Source organism: Palaemon carinicauda, chromosome 40, assembly GCF_036898095.1.
Source record: "Palaemon carinicauda isolate YSFRI2023 chromosome 40, ASM3689809v2, whole genome shotgun sequence".
In the NCBI taxonomy this organism is placed as follows: Eukaryota; Metazoa; Arthropoda; class Malacostraca; order Decapoda; family Palaemonidae; genus Palaemon; species Palaemon carinicauda.
Window position 1 is genome coordinate 18,492,613 of NC_090764.1, and position 20,410 is coordinate 18,513,022.

The 20,410-nt window shown below is 41.2% G+C and overlaps 1 protein-coding gene across 2 annotated transcripts in view; it reads right to left on the reverse strand.

The window, feature by feature from the left end:
* Hmt-1 (ABC transporter ATP-binding protein/permease Hmt-1) overlaps positions 1-13,695 on the reverse strand; it is a 63,589-nt gene extending 49,894 nt beyond the window's left edge. The window contains exons 1-3 of one of the 2 annotated variants that reach the window (XM_068363392.1): positions 13,666-13,695; positions 7,776-8,085; positions 6,224-6,449 (exon numbers count right to left, since the gene is read on the reverse strand). In XM_068363392.1, the coding sequence (XP_068219493.1) occupies positions 6,224-6,449; positions 7,776-8,046 (497 nt within the window). In that variant the 5' untranslated portion in view covers positions 8,047-8,085; positions 13,666-13,695. Of the gene's footprint in view, positions 1-6,223; positions 6,450-7,775; positions 8,086-13,540 lie in introns of both variants that reach the window. The other variant, XM_068363390.1, reaches the window with a different exon arrangement.
* Positions 13,696-20,410: the final 6,715 nt, after the last annotated feature.

Sequence of the window (20,410 nt, forward strand, 5' to 3'; positions counted from 1 at the left end):
TACCAGGAAAAGAGTCTTAAGAGTGAGATCTTTCAGGGAGGCTGATTGTAACGCCTCAAACCTGTCTGACATGAAGAATCTTAGTACCACGTCTAAATTCCATCCAGGGGTAGCCAAACGACGCTCCTTGGTGGTCTCAAAAGACTTAAGGAGGTCTTGTAGATCTTTATTGTTGGAAAGATCTAAGCCTCTATGCCGGAAGACCGATGCCAACATGCTTCTGTAGCCCTTGATAGTGGGAGCTGAAAGGGATCGTCCTTTTCTCAGGTATAAGAGAAAATCAGCTATTTGAGCTACAGAGGTACTGGTCGAGGATACAGAAACTGACTTGCACCAGTCTCGGAAGACTTCCCACTTCGATTGGTAGACTCTAATGGTAGACGCTCTCCTTGCTCTAGCAATCGCACTGGCTGCCTCCTTCGAAAAGCCTCTAGCTCTCGAGAGTCTTTCGATAGTCTGAAGGCAGTCAGACGAAGAGCGTGGAGGCTTTGGTGTACCTTCTTTACGTGTGGCTGACGTAGAAGGTCTACCCTTAGAGGAAGACTTCTGGGAACGTCTACTAACCATCGAAGTACCTCGGTGAACCATTCTCTCGCGGGCCAGAGGGGAGCAACTAACGTCAACCTTGTCCCTTCGTGAGAGGCGAACTTCTGCAGTACCTTGTTGACAATCTTGAACGGTGGGAATGCGTAGAGATCCAGATGTGACCAATCTAGGAGGAAGGCATCTATATGTATTGCTGCTGGGTCCGGGACTGGGGAGCAATAGATTGGAAGCCTCTTGGTCAGCGAGGTTGCAAAGAGATCTATGGTTGGTTGACCCCAAGTGGCCCAAAGTCTCTTGCACACATCCTTGTGGAGGGTCCATTCGGTTGGAATTACTTGCCCTTTCCGACTGAGACAATCTGCTATGACGTTCAAGTCGCCTTGGATGAACCTCGTTACTAGGGAGATGTCTTGACCTTTTGACCAGATGAGCAGGTCCCTTGCGATCTCGTACAACGTCAGTGAGTGGGTACCTCCTTGTTTGGAGATGTACGCCAAGGCCGTGGTGTTGTCCAAGTTTACTTCCACCACTTTGCCTCGAAGGAGATACTCGAAGCTTTTCAAGGCCAGATGAACTGCCAACAGCTCCTTGCAGTTGATATGCATGCTCCTTTGACTCGAGTTCCACAGGCCTGAGCATTCCCGACCGTCCAGTGTCGCGCCCCAGCCCAAGTCCGATGCGTCCGAGAAGAGAACGTGGTTGGGAGTCTGAACAGCCAGGGGAAGACCCTCTCTTAGGTTGATATTGTCCTTCCACCAAGTCAGACAAGACTTTATCTTTCCGGAAATTGGGATCGAGACCGCCTCTAGCGTCTTGTCGTTTTTCCAGTGAAAAGCCAGATGGTATTGAAGAGGACGGAGGTGTAGTCTTCCTAGTGATACAAATTGTTCCAGGGATGACAGCGTCCCTATCAGACTCATCCACAGCCTGACTGAGCAGCGTTCCTTCTTCAGCATCTTCTGGATGGATAGCAGGGCTTGATCTATTCTGGGGGCCGACGGAAAAGCCCGAAAAGCTAGACTGTGAATCTCCAACCCTAAATACAGAATAGTTTGGGATGGGACCAGCTGCGACTTTTCCAAATTGACTAGGAGTCCCAATTCCTTGGTCAGATCTAGAGTCCACTTTAGATCCTTCAGACAGCGACGACTGGAAGAGGCTCTGAGAAGCCAGTCGTCCAAATAAAGGGAGGCTCGGATGTCCGATAAGTGGAGGAATTTGGCTACATTCCTCATCAGCCTCGTAAGCACGAGAGGAGCTGTGCTTAGGCCAAAGCACAGGGCCCGAAACTGGTAAACCACATCTTCGAAGACGAATCTCAGAAAAGGTTGGGAGTCTGAGTGAATGGGGATATGGAAGTAGGCGTCCCTTAGGTCTAGCGAGACCATCCAGTCTTCCTTCCTGACCGCTGCTAAGACTGACTTTGTGGTCTCCATAGAGAACTTCGTCTTTGTGACAAAGACATTCAGAGCACTGACGTCTAGCACCGGTCTCTAACCTCCTGTCTTCTTCGCAACTAGGAAGAGACGGTTGTAAAATCCCGGTGATCGAAGGTCCGGGACTTTGACCACCGCTCCTTTCTCTAGCAAAAGAGACACTTCCAGTTTCAGGGCTTGTCTCTTTTCTTCCTCTCTGTACCTGGGAGAGAGATCGATGGGGGACGTCGCTAGAGGGGGTTTGCGTACAAAAGGGATTTTGTACCCCTCTCTGAGTAACTTCACAGATTGTTGATCTGCGCCTCTCTTCTCCCAGGCTTGCCAGAAGTTCTTGAGTCTGGCTCCCACTGCTGTCTGAAGTTGCGGGCAGTCAGACTCTGCCCTTGGAGGACTTAGGTCCTTTCCTCTTCCCTCGTTTCCCTTCGGCACGAGCACCTCCTCTGCTGGAGGCTCTGCCACGAAAGGGCGGAATAAAGCGAGACGCTGGAGTGTCTATTCTCGGTCTAGCAGAGAATGTAGGCAAAGGGGGAGCTTTGCGAGCCGAGGACGCAACTAGATCATGGGTGTCCTTCTGAACTAACGATGCGGCAATTTCCTTTACCAAGGCTTCAGGAAACAGGCACTTGGAAAGGGGAGCAAAGAGAAGTTCAGATCTCTGGCATGGCGTAACTCCAGCAGACAGGAATGAACAGAGAGACTCTCGCTTCTTCAGGACTCCGGACGTGAATGAGGCAGCTAGCTCATTGGACCCATCACGGACGGCCTTGTCCATGCAGGACATAATGAGCAAGGAAATATCCTTATCTGTCGAAGAGATTTTCCTGCTCAGGGCTCCTAAGCACCAGTCTAAAAAGTTAAAGACTTCGAAAGCCCTAAATATCCCTTTAAGAAGGTGGTCCAGGTCCGATGGTGACCAACAAACCTTCGAGCGTCTCATGGCAAGGCGGCGGGGAGAGTCTACAAGACTTGAGAAGTCGCCCTGGGCAGAGGCAGGAACTCCCAAGCCGAGAACTTCTCCCGTGGCATACCAGACGCTCGATCTAGAAGAGAGTTTAGATGGGGGAAAGGCAAATGCTGTCTTCCCTAACCTCTTCTTAGACTCTAACCAGTCTCCCAACAGCCGCAAAGCTCTCTTGGATGAGCGTGAGAGAACGAGTTTCGTAAAGGCAGGTGCGGTAGCAGGCACTCCTAATACAAACTCTGACGGAGGAGAACGAGGAGCCACAGAAACAAAGTGGTCCGGAAACAACTCCTTGAATACAGCCATGACTTTTCTAAAGTCCAAAGATGGTTGAGTTGGCTTAGGCTCGTCCAGTTCCGAAGGAGGATCGTCTTGTGGTTCAGCAACGTCCTCATCAGATAGTTCCTCATCCGAAAACTGATGAGGAAACGGCAACGGAGTGGGCAACGTCTGGCTCGCTGAGTCCGCTCGCACTGGTGCATGCGTGACGGAGCCGGACGCAACGTCATGGAACTGCTGCACAGTCTGTGAACTGTCAACAACCATGGGTGCGCGAGGACGCACAGTGTCCACCCAAGACTGTCTAGACCGTCTGGGTTGTGCAGTCAACACCATACCGGGTTGCGGAGGTTGACGCACCGCGTCAAAGCAAGTCACCTCTGATGGTTGCTGAACGTCCTGAACGTCAACAACCACCTCCGTGCGTCGCCTAACGTCAACGTGCGGCTGGCAACCCACACTGGGTCGCATGGGAGGAGGAACCACCTCAACTGGTAGACGCGAGAAGGTAACCTCAGCGTCAACAGGACGCACAACAGACCGCTTGGAAGGTTGTTGGCCAGAAGGTTCAGCAGCAACCTTCTCCGAATTAAAGTCCTCCATCAAGGACGCAAGCTTGGACTGCATGTCTTGCAGCAAAGCCCATTTAGGGTCTACGGGAGCAGGTGCGGCAACAGACGGGGTTAGCGACTGAGGCGGTACCGCTTTGCCTCTCTTAGGCGGTGAGCAGTCATCAGATGACGGCAACGAGTCCGAACTGACCCAGTGGCTACAACCGGGACGTTGGACTTGTCCTGAAGGGACCGACTTACGTTTTAAAGGTCGTGAGACCTTGGTCCAAAGTTTCTTACGAGAAACACCTTCGGACGACGAGGTAAAAACGGGCTCTCTCGTCTTACGTAGGTAGGGGCGATCTTGGGGAGATACGCCTGATACCATGGAGGGAACGTCTGTTCGCTGATCAAGGCCTCTCGAACCCATGCGTCGTACGACATTGCTTCTCCCCTGGGCTTGGGAGCTTGCAAGAGGTCCCGGACTAGGAGGACGACAGGCACGAACAGACGAACCCTCAAGCGCAACACTGTTCACAACACTTTCACTAGGCACTTTCTCACTTTCCGCGGCACTTTGGCACTTTAGCTCCTTAACATCCGCCATGAGTTGATTGCGGTCACTTGCAAGGGACTCAACTCTCTCCCCCAAGGCATGGATAGCACGCATCATGTCAGCCATCGATGGTTCCTGAGTGCTAGGAGGGGGGTTAGGAACAACCACTACAGGGGAAGGAATAGGTTGAGGGGCATGAGGAGAGGAAAAATCTATCGACCTAGAAGAACTTCTCCTTAATCTATCTCTCTCTAGCCTGCGTGTGTACTTCTCAAATTCGATAAAATCGAATTCCGAAAGGCCCACGCATTCCTCACACCGATCTTCCAATTGACAGGTTTTACCCCGACAATTGGAACAAACAGTGTGAGGGTCGAGAGAAGCCTTTGGAAGACGCCTAGAACAGTCCCTAGCATTGCATTTTCTAAACTTGGGAACTTGTGAAAGGTCAGCCATTTTGAATTGGTCAAGGGAAAAATCCAAAAAACGGTCTAAGTCATCAACAATGAATCCGATACAAAAAAGAGTTCAAGGATTTATTTGAAGAAAAACCCTGCACAGCGAAAGCTCAAAACCAAAATAGAGTACTTCACCAAAGATGATGGAAAAAAAAAACTCCAGGTTCAACAGCGAGTAAAGTACGTCTTGTCGACACGTCGACAGAGAAGAAATTGAGTCTTTGTTTACATTGAGTATGGTATCTGGCCGACAGTTGGCGCTGATGGGCACACCCGCAACCTGTATAGCGATCGCTGGCGAGTTTTTTACAGTTTTTTGTCTGTCGAGCAACAGAGTTGCAGCTATATATATTCACCGGCTAAGTTAAATATTTAAAAAAATAATTATATAATGAGCAAGGAATGAAATAAAAGCAAGATAATTCAATTCATTTAGAGCTGACATAGTTACTTGCTACACAACATTATGAAAAGGGATTTTGACGAAGGAAAAATTTATTTCTGGGCGAGGAACCTGTGTCGCCCAGTGAAATGCTCCTTAAAGCACCATTTCAAAGGTATAAATACTGCTAAATATACCAGAGAAAAAGGTTGCATGAAATGCTAGGAATATATCCAGCTCGCTCACCCCTAAAGGGTGTCGGTATTAAAACTGGGGCGAGTGATACCACTACTAGAGATCCCTTTCCAATTAGACTTCTCCCTCCACAAAATCCCCCATTACTATGAGGTGTCGTTCACTACAGCTACTGCCGCCCCCACCACCACCACTACCTAACCTTCTCCTATCATTCCTTGTTAACACCTGTGAACGTTCGGACGTGTTTTTCGTAACTCTGTGTTATTTGTTTTCTTTAAAGGTAAGACAAGGTGCTATCACTTAAGTTACAACAGCTCTTCATTAATTGGCTTTTTTATTTCACTGAGTTAAGGTAAAGAACAAAATAAAAGAGACTAAAGGAGACAAAACATAAACGTAGAAAGCTTAGCAAGCCAAGTAAGAGAAACTGTGAGACTTTTCAAGCTTGGACTCTGGTCTTTTGACCATGGAAAAAATAAAACATGGCAAACACCTTAGAATCTTATACATACATACATACATATACCAAGGCACTTCCCCCAATTTTGGGGGTTAACCGACATCAACAAATGAAACAAAACAAAAAAGGGGACCTCTACTCTCTACGTTCCTCCAGCCTAACAAGGGACTCAACCGAGTTCAGCTGGTACTGCTAGGGTGCCACAGCCCACCCTCCCACATTATCCACCACAGATGAAGCTTCATAATGCTGAATCCCCTACTGCTGCTACCTCCGCGGTCATTTAAGGCATCGGAGGAAGCAGCAGGAGGAATGATCTTGCCAGAATCTTATACCTTGTAAATATAATCAAATATAAAACTCAAGTGTTATAGAAACATATCTTAATATACTTACGTAGACAAGTCAAACCACCAATCTTCATTCCGTAGGTTGAGGAACGCAAGATTTTCAGAAACGAACACAAGCGTCCAGAAAACCAGGAGAACCACGCCGTGACCTCTGGTAGGAACGGTCGGGAGGAGGTAGTTCCTCTCCAGAAACACAATACGAAGCGATAAAGGCCAGCAGATGACATTGCTACAAAAGTACACAATCATGTACCCATATATTACATGATCACCTGAAAGTAACAGGGAATTGAAAATGTGAAGGGCATTAAGGAGAAATTTAAATTTTCCTAAGAATTAAATACATTTCTTATATAAAAATGATTAATTCATAAACGCCTGTCCTATGAGGCGAGTGCTCCAACAAATACACTCGGGGAGATAATGAAAAACACTTCCATCTAAACAAATATTCATCCAGGTAGCTATGTCACTGACGATAATTTTGTAATTTCCGATACATTACTGTATAGATTTATCATAAGAAGTTAGGAGCTGGAATAAGGGTACTTAAGTTTAATTAAATGATTTTAGATTAAAAACAAATAATTACCTTCATAATTTTTCTTATATAAAGATACAAACTCATCACTTTTTGTTAGCTCAATAGCGACAGCTGACTCAAGACCCTTCCCTGAATAAGAAAAGTTCTCCTGGTCCCCAAGCAACTCCAGTGGTGAAAAATATAGTAATTCTTTGCATAGAAGTTATAAGGCATGGAAGATATATCAAAATTTCTAAAAAGAAAAAACAAAGTAAAGACAATATAGATGTGACAGCTGACTCAAGACCCTTCCCTGAATAAGAAAAGTTCTCCTGGTCCCCAAGCAACTCCAGTGGTGAAAAATATAGTAATTCTTTGCATAGAAGTTATAAGGCATGGAAGATATATCAAAATTTCTAAAATAGAAAAAAAAAGTAAAGACAATATTGAAGGTCCTCTTCTTACATACAAAGAAAGAAAGAAACAAACAAACAAACAAATCCAAATTATAATTCTCAGATATTGTATCATCAGTTCACAATGAAATACCATAATAAAACAATATGTAATTCAATGCAGTAAGCAAGACGACATTTACAATATGGAACGGGACTATGTATTGACTTTTGTAAATGAAAATCGTAAGCATGTGAGTTCGGTGCAGCCTACCCTAGGCCAGAATTTAACAAAATTCGACTTACAAACAGCTTCTTGCAAGCTATTAACCCTTTTACCCCCAGGCTCTTTGGAAATTTCCAACCCTTAACCCCCAGGGGGTTATTTTTTTCCCAGCACATTTTGCAGTATATTTTTTAAATTGCTCTAACAGCCTTAATTTTTGTCATAGAGAGGTCAGGTTGGTCTCATTCTCTTGGAAAATGCCTGAATTTTTTCCAAAAATTATCAAAAATATAAAAAAAAAATTTTTATAGCCTTTTTTTGCAAGGACGTACCGGTACGTCCATGGGGGTAAAGGGATGGGCTTTGTGAAACGTACCAGTACGTCCTTTGGGGGTAAAAGGGTTAAGTTTGTAAGTTGAGGATTTCTGTACTACCGTACTATATTTGCACTTACCTATTACTGTTGCTTGGAGTGTGAGCCTTGCAATAGCAATAAGGAGCATCAATGCCGTCAAAAACACCTGAAGTCCAAATAGAACCGACTTGGGTCGTAAGTACTGGTCGGTTACGGTGGCATATTTCCGATACATAATCCACTGACCAGTGCCAAACAGCAATATGAAAGCCGCATACACCGTGGACGTAACAGTATCCAGGAAACAATGGGAAATGCCATGATTTACCCATATGTGGTCGAAGGTTACGTTTGGCGGACAGTACAGCATTTTTAAAGATCCCGGAATTTACGATATTCTAGGATTCACCTGTTGAATAAAAATGATGTAAGCAAAAATTTAACTCTAAATCTATGGATCTCTCTACAGAAAAACCTTTTAATCATTATATCATATTCAAATAGATCTAAGTTATAATTCACAAATATTTAAACCTGAGACTTTATGATTTCAGCAAAATTGGAAACGGATAATAAGCTTTTCATCTAGGTAAGTACAATTGTCTGTCAGGTGGTGGCTAGGCCTTGCCTATCCGACAGGTGGAGCTACTTTCACTTTGAACTTTGACTAGGTCACTAGGACATACAGGGTGGTAGAGGCAGGCAATGTAACGTAAAGGTCTCAAGTTTGTTTACAGTAGTTAGGAAAAAACCGAATTTATTTTAAAATTTGTGATTTGTTCATACACTTAATAAAAACCTTTGACCTTTAATAGGAAACTCATCGTAGGGAGGAAAAGTTCCTACAACCAAACTGGCTGGTTAATTGGCCAGAAAATGTCTACAGTATTTACCTTGTTCCTGTATGCGAGCAAATGCCATGACTTTAACCAACATCCTTAACTACTGTACCGGAGCATGAAGACGTTCCAGATTTTAGGATAGGTCTTTTAAAGGATCTGGTAGACAGTATATGAAGAACTTATTATCCCTAAGGATATGCATGTCCTGATGGATAGGCGCTATGTGAGAAATGGATGTGCATGCATTCTCTCTTCTCTCCACCCTTTCCTTCAAACAGAAGGATGGAGAAGGTTATAATGAAAATGTACTCTGTTGAGTAGCTCACCTGCATCTAGAGTCCAGTCCAGCACCACAATGGCATGAATACTGTACCCCAAAAAGGGGAAGATGAAAGAAAAATAGCCAGACAGGCTTACCTTTCACTCTAAGCTTACATGCTGGCTGCTATCTAAGACGAGATGCTTCTTGTCCTAAGAAAGAGATAGGTTTGATTCACAAAATGTTGAGCAGTTACCACAGATAAACAGGGATTTATGGACATACTCCAGCAGGTACGGGGCAATAAAGGTTGTCTGGCACTTTCAGGCTCCTCCCTTCAGCACTTGCACCACCGACAGATGCTTCTTGAAGGCCAGGAGGCTAGGGCAGAGCTGGTGCTTCTGGCTGTGTAACTGTGGGCTGTAAACAATCCACTTGTGGGTTCTCCAGAAGACAGAAAAAGACTGTTTTCTTGGTTATTGGCTTTTTCTCCATACCAATGCCAAGAAACTGCCTCTGGCTCCCTGGTTTGAAGCGTTGAGTTCTCTTGAGGTAATGCCATACCACCTTCACAGCACTGGGAAGCAGATCATCCTGATTGCTAGCTGTACCTTGGAGAGAGGAGATGAAGAAAGACACCAACCTGGGGTTGTTGACAGCTTGGTTCTGGCTTTTGGCTACAAAATCCAGAGCAAAGGTTAACGAGACCTTCTTCCACACCTGGGAACGAATAATGGCAAGGAGATGCCATGTATTTCTCCTATTTGTTTTGCCCAGGGTAACACAAGTAGAAAGCTACTCTTGAGTGTCAAATTTTTATCCAACACTGTCCTTAATGGTTTGTACAGCTCAAGCATGAGAGAGCTCAGAACTCTTATTACATCCCATGCTAGGGTCTGAGTTCCCTTGGGGTGCAAGACTGTTAAAAGCTCCTTAAGAGCATGGATAGTTCCCAGGAAGAAGAAAGGTTCAAGAATTTCAATCTGAAAACCTGGATCAAGGCTGAGAGATAACGTCTCTCTGCAAAGATAGATGAGGAAATCAGAATCTACTTGCAGATAGGCTTCAACAGAAGATGTATCCCGTCGACACCAATCGCAGAAGATTGCCAACTTTCCCTGGTAGATAGCTGCAGAAGTTCTTTGCAGATATCCAGATATCATCTGTACAATGCCTTGCAAAAAGCCTTTTAGCCGGAGATGCTACATAGTCGCCACAGGTGAAGTGACAGGGAAGTCAGTGAGTTGTGGTACCCTTACAGATAGGACTGACAGAGAGGGTTGGGTCATTGGTGAAATTTTACTGGTACCTCAACAAGTAACACAAGCTGATCATTTAGCATGTAGCCACTTGGAGGCAACCAGGGATGAAAGGGGAGAACATATGCCTGCCCTTTCTCAAGGTCAAATGTCCTGGAGCCACAGACTGGGATCTGGGTTTCCCCGTCAGCTTTTTCAGCCATGATGTGCTGAGATATGAGACAGAAACTCTAGGGCCAGTTGATCTGGAAGGGCCATGGCTCTTTAAGGTCTGCGATTAAGGCAGTCATGGTTCTCCTTCTCCACTTCGTGAGTGTTCTAAACATCCTTCTGTGGGAAGTGTTATCAAATCAAGGATTGGGGCATTCCTGAAGGAGAGTTATGCATCCTGTCCCACCTGACTGGTAAAGTGTGCTGCAACCATATCTCTCCTATTAAGGACTTAATTGGCCCACTGGTTTGCCAACTGATGAGCTAAGTAGGTAACCGCCTTCACTCCTAAAAGAATAAGTTTGGTGTACTTCTTTGTCACAGGATTTGATAAATCCTGAGGCGAAGTGAAGTACGCTACTGCTTCAGACTGATGGTCTATCCAACTTGTTACTTGCAGACTGGCCTTGACAACAGGTTTCATGGTAGTAAAATAAACCGCTGTAAATAAGGTGCTCTCGTGCTTGAGTCTGTTCGAAGTAGTGCCTGTCGTCAGAGCTGCTATTGCTGGGTCAATCAGAAGATGTGAGGGTACTTCTTCTGGCATGTAAAATCTTCTGTCGAAAGAGGGCTGGAGGCAGGATGTCGGTGGAACAGCTCCAACAGAATTTATTCGTTGACCTTAAGACTTGCAAATTCTCCCTAAACGAGGCGTCCTTTGCAAGAGCTGATCACGGAAGCTCAAGGGCAGGTGTTGACCCTTGATGGGTGCCAAAGTGTTGATAAATCACCATCATCCTACCTGAGATGAGTCATTAAACTTACTCATAAGGGCAAAGACCTTAAGGAAGGTGGATTCTATCTCAGGATTTTCAGTTTCCACCAGGAGCAGATCTGAATCGGGGTTAGTCGCTTTGGAACATTTAGGATCATTACATACCATGCTGGCGTCAACCAACTGTTGAGTGATCGGTGAAACAAGAAGGACGATAAAAATGAGATGTATAAAATCCCTACGGATGTTGGAAGGCATCTTTGAATGCTGCCAACAGACTGAGTCTGGCAAACAGAAACTAGAAAAATTTTGTTCAACTAAATGGCAAGGCATTCAGGTGGTGGTCAAAAACTAAAGACAGAAGCCTTTCCGCCACATAAAGATGTGGGGATCCCAAATGATCCTTACAACTGGTCCCTGTCAGCTGAGTATGAAGACCAATTCCTCAGGGGATAAAGTTCAAGAATGTGGAGCATGTAGGCTTCAATCATGCAAGGGGAGGCAGTAAAATATGAGGATGTACATGGGTGAGACCTTAGGTGTCCATTTGTGTGAAGCATCGACCTGTAAGCACATACTGGAGACCTTGGATGTCCCTTCATCTGGAGTGGGTACACACTGACTAATAAGGTCAGCTAAGGACATGAGGACATAAGGACATATTAAGGGTATATTCCAAGCGCACATGGATTCTCATTGTGTGGATTATCGGTGCTCTTGGAGAATTTACAGTACACATGGAGATATTGTACGTGGCCTTTGAGCCAGAAGTGTTGGTCAGCAGAAAAGCAAGACGGTCTGTCAACATCATCACAATTCTCCTTGACGTCATCATACTCTGTGCTTCCTAATTGAAGTGTGTTCAAAATCTGATGAGCATTCATAAACTGGAGAGAGTGCATACTGTACTTATAATAGTGTGCATTAACAGGTGAACAGGTAAGTGTGCTCCCAGAGAGGGACGAGTAAGTTGAACTCCCAAGATACAGTTAATGCATTCAGGTGAGAGCGAGCTCCTTGAAAAATTCAAATTAACTGGTAATAACTAGACTATATGAATGCCAATAGATTAGAGCATGAGTACTTTGAGGCATGAACACTAATAGGTGAGCAAATGATAGCACGGCCCATACCGCGTGAGCTTAGGCAAATGATCGGGCTCCAACGAATGGGCACTAACAAGTGGGTGCGCCTTAAAGTTGGGGGTACAGAAACTAGGGAAAGTGAGACTCTGCAATCAACTCCACCTTCTAAGGCCTCTGAAAAACCTAAGGGGTTAACATCTAGTCTAAGATGTCACTAAGGTTAGCAGTAGCTTCTCCGCTGATGGTATGCCCTCCAACCCTACAGGAGGCCATACAATTCAAAGGGTGTCATCCTTCATAGCAATCTCAAGCTCATCCCGAATCAACGGGGGACTACCTGCCTTTCTAGGCAAAGCAGATAGGGCTACCTATGTCAGCGCAGGTCAAAATATTAAATCTACTTGTCCTAATGTTAAATCTAGGTAGCAATCTTATTCCGTCACCTCGCCGGGGATAGGTGAAGGAGAGGGTTCGGAAGCCTGAGCACCAGAGATAGGATAGAGACTTTGCAGAACTCTTTAACTTCGGGGAAGACTCGGAAGATGCATCCCGCTTAGCATTGTTTCGTTCTCTTGACGTACTTAAGCCACTTCGATGGCAGTCCCCCTTTACATTACTTACAGGGTGATGACTCTTTGCAGTCTTAGCTAATAGCTTCTCAGTTATCGTAGTCATCCAACTACAGTATAACTCAAAAACTACGGATTTCCACTAAAATTCATCATATACATTCTAAACACCATAAAATACACTAAAGTCTTATTTAATACAAATCATTTATTACACTAATCTAAAATTTTGTCATTTAACTAATTACAGATTTGATATACAGTACTGTAAGACATTTGGAGTGTATGTATGATAGCGGCCACCTGCATGTATTATTATGAATAACTTAGAATACGGCAGTGTAAGGGGTTTCGCAAAGGGGCGTTAGCCGCCCTGTTAGGTAAGTAGGTAAGGACATGGCTTGAAGGTTAGTTTAGGGGGAAAGTTTGGCTTACCTGATATTCATCTTTAATGAACGCATGAGGAACTGGCCGCTGATATACAAAGACTCCTTACATTTGGCTGATTTTCCTTGGCCCAAGGACCTCTTAAAAACATATAGGGCCAGCCTAGGGGCACCCCCAATGATAGAATGCAAACTACGCCATTGAGTGTACAGTTCCTAGAGGAAGCGCTTATATGAACGGTGTACAGTTCTTTATAGGATGTGTTTGACTAAGCATCCTTATTGCACCAAATGTTACTAAAATTTTCCACCTGAAGTTACATAAAATATGAGACGTATAAAATACTGAAGGCTGAGGTTATTTCCATGAAAATTCCCTTAAAAGCTACATGAGCAAGTTTAACCACCTATAATCTAATTTCTATTTTATCCCATAAATAAATTTTATAAGAATTTTCCTCCCGAAGTTACATAAAATACGAGACGCATAAAATACTGAAGGTGACGAAATCACTTGTTTATTGGCTTAAAATACTTACGCTTGGGTTTGTCCCAGTTTTAATCCTGTTCTTTTTCCAATATAATGTATAGATTTATGGTGGCGATGCTAAACTTCAGAAATATCCTTTAGGGACATCTTAAAATACGTAAATAACACCTTCACCTTCTATGCTTCTAAATCAGCTGATACAATTTTGTTATTGTTGCAAGATTTAGTAATGTGTCGCATTATGCTGTAAAAGACTTTCAAATTCTTCTGAATTAATTATATCCAAGGAGATTTTTAATTTCAACTGAATTATAAATTAGGCTTTAACCTATTTCACCTAGTTTGTTACTAGCAATGTGTAAAATAAAGGAATGTAGAAAGAAACAATATCGATATATACTGTTGCAATGTTGCAAAATTTTAGTAATGTCTCGCATTATACTGTAAAAGATTTGCAAATTCTTCTGAATTAATTATATCCAATGATATTTTTAATTTAATATTAATTATACAATAGGCGTTACCCTTGTTCACCTAGTCTGTTACTAGAAATATGTAAAATAAAAGAATGTAGAAAGAAACAATATTGATATATACTGTTGCAATGCAATGTGTACTTAGTGATCCCTATATGCACTTTCGATTATGTTGCAATGATAATGGGGACAGATAATCGAAATATCTCATAAAAACTATGAAGTGTCGCTTATTTTAGGAACATATACACATAAAAGAGGTTTCGTGCTAAAGATAACAAAAATGTAATTGATATAACAGATCTCAAATTGTGAGAATATTACAGGAAAAGTATAATAAAAATGCATCAAGTATTTATCATGAGAGTGCCAGGAAAACAGACATTAAAGTAAAGGATATCAGTCCCCTTATATCCTTTAGGAATGGATCAATTGTGTGATAACCAACAGTTTGCTTAGTTTGAAAAAAACTCAACCAGGCATTTTTCTTTTATTTCTCAATAACTTGAGAAGCTTATGAGGCATATTATGGCATTATGAGGTCATACAAAAGTTGATTCAAAGACTTGCAATATATATGTGTGTGTATGTATGTATGTATATATATATATATATATATATATATATATATATATATATATATATATATATATATATATATATATATATATATATATATATATACGCTATATATAGGCCTATGCATATATCATTTTTGTTATTACTAGCCTAGCTAAGCTACAACCACAGTCAGAAAAGCAGGATGCCATAAGCCCAATGGCTCCAACAGGGAAAAATAGCCCAGTGAGGAAAGAAAATAAGGAAATTAATAAATTATATGAAATTTAATGAAAAAAATAGCTTAGACAATTGAAAATAGAAATTAACAGGTCATTGGACAGATGACCTTGGAAGTGGTTGATATTGAGTGTGACCTCCACGAGGTTCGAGCACAGTAACCAACTTGAATAGAACCGGTATCTGTGAGAAAGCCGTTGTCCTTGAAAGCAAGATATTGAAGGAAGTTTGTGATAGGCCTACCAAATTGTTACCGATATCAGCTGTTCGTTGATATGAAATGGAGTAGCTGTTAATCCCAACAAAAAGGGTTTATTATTATTATTATTATTATTATTATTATTATTATTATTATTATTATTATTATTATTATTACTTGCTAAGCTACAACCCTAATTGGAAAAGCAGGATGCTATAAACCCAGGGGCTCCAACAGGGAAAATATCCCAGTTAGGAAAGGAAACAAGGAAAACTAAAATATTTTAAGAAGAGCAACGAGATTAAAATAAATTTCTTCTATATAAACTATAAAAACTTAAACAAAATAAGAGAAAGAGGAATAAGATAGAATAGTGTGCCTGATTGTACCCTCAAGCAAGAGAACTCAAACACAAGACAGTGGAAGACCATGGTACAGAGGCTACGGCACTATCCAAGATAAGAGAACAATGGTTTGATTTTGGAGTGTCCTTATTATTATTATTATTATTATTATTATTATTATTATTATTATTATTATTATTATTATTATTATTAGAAAGCTAAAGAACAACGGTTTGATTTTGGAGTGTCCTCCTAGAAGAGCTGCTTACCATAGCTAATGAGTCTCTTCTAACCTTACCAAGAGGAAAGTAGCCACTGAACAATTACAGTGCAGTAGTTAAACTCTTGGGCGAAGAAGACTTGTTTGGTAATCTAAGTGTTGTCAGGTGTATGAGGACAGAGGTGAATCTGTAAAGAATATGTCAGACTATTCGGTGAATGTGTAGGCAAAGGGAAAATGAACAGTAACCAGAGAGAATTCAATGTAGTAGCGTCTGGACAGTCAAATGACTCCCTAACTCTCTAAACATGTGTATGTGCATGTAAAATGTAGGATTTATTTCTCTGCGTTTAATTAGAGTAATTACAGATATCTAATTTCTATTTTATTCATCAAACAGTGCAAAATTAAAGATGGAGGGAACTCATGAAGAAGCAAGCAAGCTTAGACTCTTAGTCACGGTTGATAGATACGGGTGACGGATCACTGTTAGTCACCCCCCCCCCCTCTCTCTCTCTCTCTCTCTCTCTCTCTCTCTCTCTCTCTCTCTCTCTCTCTCTCTCTCTCTCTCTCTCTCTCTCATGATCCAGTTGACGATGTGGCTTACGAGATAAAAATACCAACAGATTATTATTATTATTATTATTATTTGCTAAGCTACAACCCTAGTTGGAAGAGCAGGATGCTATAAGCCCAAGGGCTCCAACAGGGAAAATAGCCCAGCGAGGAAAGGAAGAAAGGAAAAAAATAAAATATTTTAAGAAGAGTATCAACGTTAAAATAAACATCTCTTATATAAACTATATAAACTTCAACAAAACAAGAGAAAGAGAAATTAGATAGAATAGTGCGCCTGTGTACCATCAAGCAAGAGAACTCTAATCCAAGACAGTGGAAGGCCATGGCACTACCCAATACTAGAGAACAATGGTTTGATTTTGGAGTGTCCTTCTCCTAGAAGACCTGCTTACCATAGCTAAAGGGTCTCTTCTACCCTTAGCAAGAGGAAAGTGGCCACTGAACAATTACAGTACAGTATTTAACCTCTTGAGAGAAGAAGAATTGTATGGTAATTTCAGTGTTGTCAGGTGTATGAGGACAGAGGAGAGTATGTAAAGAATAGGCCAGACTATTCTGTGTATGTTTAGGCAAAGGGAAAATGAACCGTAACTAGAGAGAAGGATCCAATGTAGTACTGCCTGGCTAGTAAAAAGATGCCATAACTCAAGTGGTAGTATCTCAACGGATGGCTGGTGTCCTGGCCAACCTACTACCTATAGATTGGTTTTGAAAAATCCACTCCAAATTATACATAACATCATACACCTTTATATAAAATCTTCTTTGTCTTATTACAGATACTATGTATATCGATTAATATGATGGGAGTACCTAATCGGTATGAAAATTTAAATGAGTCAATCTATGTCTTTAATTAACCTATTTCCTCTATCAATGTTACTTCTGTGAATCTCAAAGCTAATGACCTTTAAATAGAGAAGCTATTCTTCAAGCTTAAACATGATGCATCCTCAATTCTAAGGCGTATTGTGTCCATAATTGATAACACAACAAAACTCTCGTGTTAGACTTGCAATAAGCTAAAATAGGGCCAAAGTTTTGACAAAAACAGTAGGCCTACCATGATTGTTGAACGGACACTTAATTTCTAGCTCTATGCCGCGTGGGCACATTCGATGGGTCTAAATTGTGCATTAAATTATATTTATATTATGTTTTCTGTCACAAAGCGCAAACATCGCAAAGAGCCAAAGTTCGAAAGTCTTTGTAGTGCCTACAAACCCCGAACCCCCTCCCCCCCCCCAAAAAAAAAGAAAAAAAAATTGAGAAAGGGAGGATTTGGGGTGCCCAAAGGTCTACCTGCTGAGTCATCAGCAGCCATTGCCTGACCCTCCCTGGTCCTAGCTTGAAGGAGAGGGGCTTGGATGCTGATCACGTGTATATATGGTCAGTCTCTATGACATTATCCTGTCCTTTACCTCTGCCATTCATGCGTTACCTTTAAACCTTTAAAGTGTACGCAGTTCGATATATTCTCAAAGAATAGTAGGCCTAGCCTACTAGTTTATCGAGGTGTTATTTCACATAGGCTTATGATGATCAACCTATTCATAAAAGGCTGTTCTCACTGATGCTGGTACTTGCTCTTATATAGCAAAGAAAAATATCCCCAATTTGTTGAGTTATAAGATATTTTTGTAATATATGAGAAAGATGAGATCACAGTTCTCCAAAAATCCTTCCCAAAAGATTTATTTTCATTCAGGATTTGCTAATAGAAGAAATTCTCATTGTATTTCTTCAATAGAGAATTGATAAATAGATACATGAACAGACAAATAAATGATATGGATAAATAAATAGATGAATTATAGACACAAATAGACAAAAAGAAATAAATGTATAAATAGATAGATAGGTGAACGAATAAACAAAAGAATGAATAGATGAATGAATAAGTAAATAGATAGATGTGCAAATGCGCTATTATCAGCAGGAATAGAATAATCGAATAAAAATGAGAATAATAGTTCAGAATTGGCAACCTTTTTAACTCCCATGACAACCACCGTGGTACTTATTTCAGTAGTAGTAGTAGTAGTAGTAGTAGTAGTAGTAGTAGTAGTAGTAGTAGTAGTAGTAGTAGTAGTAGTAGTAGCTTTATATCAAAAGATAGGATTTGCACAAAGCAAGTATGTTATCAATTTACACTACGATTCTTCGTATAGGATGCATGCCGAGATTAAACTAAAGCCTTTATTACGAATATATAATTGTGTGTCATTATCTTTGGTTATATTGTATTATATTATATTATACTATACAGTGCAATCAATTTCCTTTATTGCGTATTAAGGCTTTTTATAGGTCTACCAAGTTGTGGAATGATCTTCCTAATCGGGTAGTTGCATCAGCAGAACTTCAAAAGTTCAAACTTGCAGCAAATGTTTTTATGTTGAACAGGCTGACATAAGTATTTTTATAGTTTATATATGACATATCTGTTTTGATGCTGTTACTGTTTTTAAGATAATTTATTAACTTATTTGATATTTTTTCTCATCGTTTATTTACTTATTTCCTTTCCTCACTGGGATATTTTACCCTGTTGGAGCCCTTGGTCTTATAGCATCTTGCTTTTCCAACTAGGGTTGTAGCTTGGCTAAAAATAATAATAATAATAATAATAATAATAATAATAATAATAATAATAATAATAATAATAATAACAATAATAATAATAATAATAATAATAATAATAATAATAATAATAATAATAATAATAATAATAATAATAATAATAATAATCCTAGATAGAAAATATTCCCTATAGAATTAACAATGAAACTTTTCTATCATATATCACAAAACGAAAAAAATAGATAGATGATAATTCGCATAATTTATTCCGAAAAGGAAATCATAATTTTCTGGACGCTCGCGAAAGCAAATGCGAACGGGTAATTAGTTACGTACATCGGATGTTTAAAGTAGAACTGTCCGTACGGAGTCAGACAGACTCACCTCAGTTATGCAAGCAAGCAGTAAAGAGACTCTCGCCTTGCTTGGCAAATTATTATTATTATTATTACCACCTACCAAGCCACAACCCTAGTTGGAAAAGCAGCACGCTACAAGCCCAGGGGCCCCAACAGGGAAAATAGCTCAGTGCGGAAAGGAAAAAAGGAAAATAAAATATTCTAAGAAGAGTAACAATAAATATCTCCTATATAAACTATGAAAACTTTAACAAAACAAGAGGAAGAGAAACAAGATAGGAGAGAGAGCTTTGAAATGGCGTCTTTGCATGCGTGGCGTCAATGCTTTAAATAAATTGACTGGTTAAAGTGTGCGATTCTGAGTAGGAAACCAATACATAGGCCTAGCCTTCAATTATTCGAGAGAGAGAGAGAGAGAGAGAGAGAGAGAGAGAGAGAGAGAGAGAGAGAGAGAGAGAGAGAGAGAGAGAGAGAGAGAGAGGTCTCTGCAAAGCGTTAGATAACATGACTAATTTCTTAGTTTAAATCACCTTGATGGAGAAAACAACAATACGTAGGCCTATCCTTTTATATCTCTGAGGAGAGAGAGAGAGAGAGAGAGAGAGAGAGAGAGAGAGAGAGAGAGAGAGAGAGAGGAGAGAGAGAGAGAGAGAGAGGGAGGTCTCTGCAAAGCGTTAGATAACATGACTAATTTCTTAGATTAAATCGCCTTGATGGAGTAAACAACAATACGTAGGCCTATCCTTTAATATCTCTGAGGAGAGGGAGAGAGAGAGAGAGAGAGAGAGAGAGAGAGAGAGAGAGAGAGAGAGAGAGAGAGAGAGAGAGAGAGAGAGAGAGAGAGAGGGGGGGGGGGGGCGTCTTTGCAAAGCGTTAAATAACGTGGCTAATTTCTCAGTTTAAATCGCCTAGATGGAAGAAACCACAATACGTAGGCCTATCCTCTAATATCTTTGTAGAGAGAGAGAGAGAGAGAGAGAGAGAGAGAGAGAGAGAGAGAGAGAGAGAGAAGAGAGAGAGAGAGAGAGAGATGCGAATTAACAGTGACTGTTCATAACTCGAAGCGACGAAGGAAATAACCTTTCACTAATGCAATCAATAAAGCAGCCCAGATCCAGGATATGAAAGGGGGGGGGGGGGTTAAAAAACAACTGTGAAGGGGGAGGGTGAGAGGAGGGGGAGTGGCCAAACTACCTCGACAACAAAAAGATAAACCTAGAGATTCACATTTCATTAAGAAATTCAAACTTTCAGCAAATGTTTTTTATGTTGAACGGGATAACATAAGTCCTTCTATAGTTTATATATAAAAGATCTGTTTTAATGGTGTTACTGTTCTTAAAATATTTATTCTAATTGTT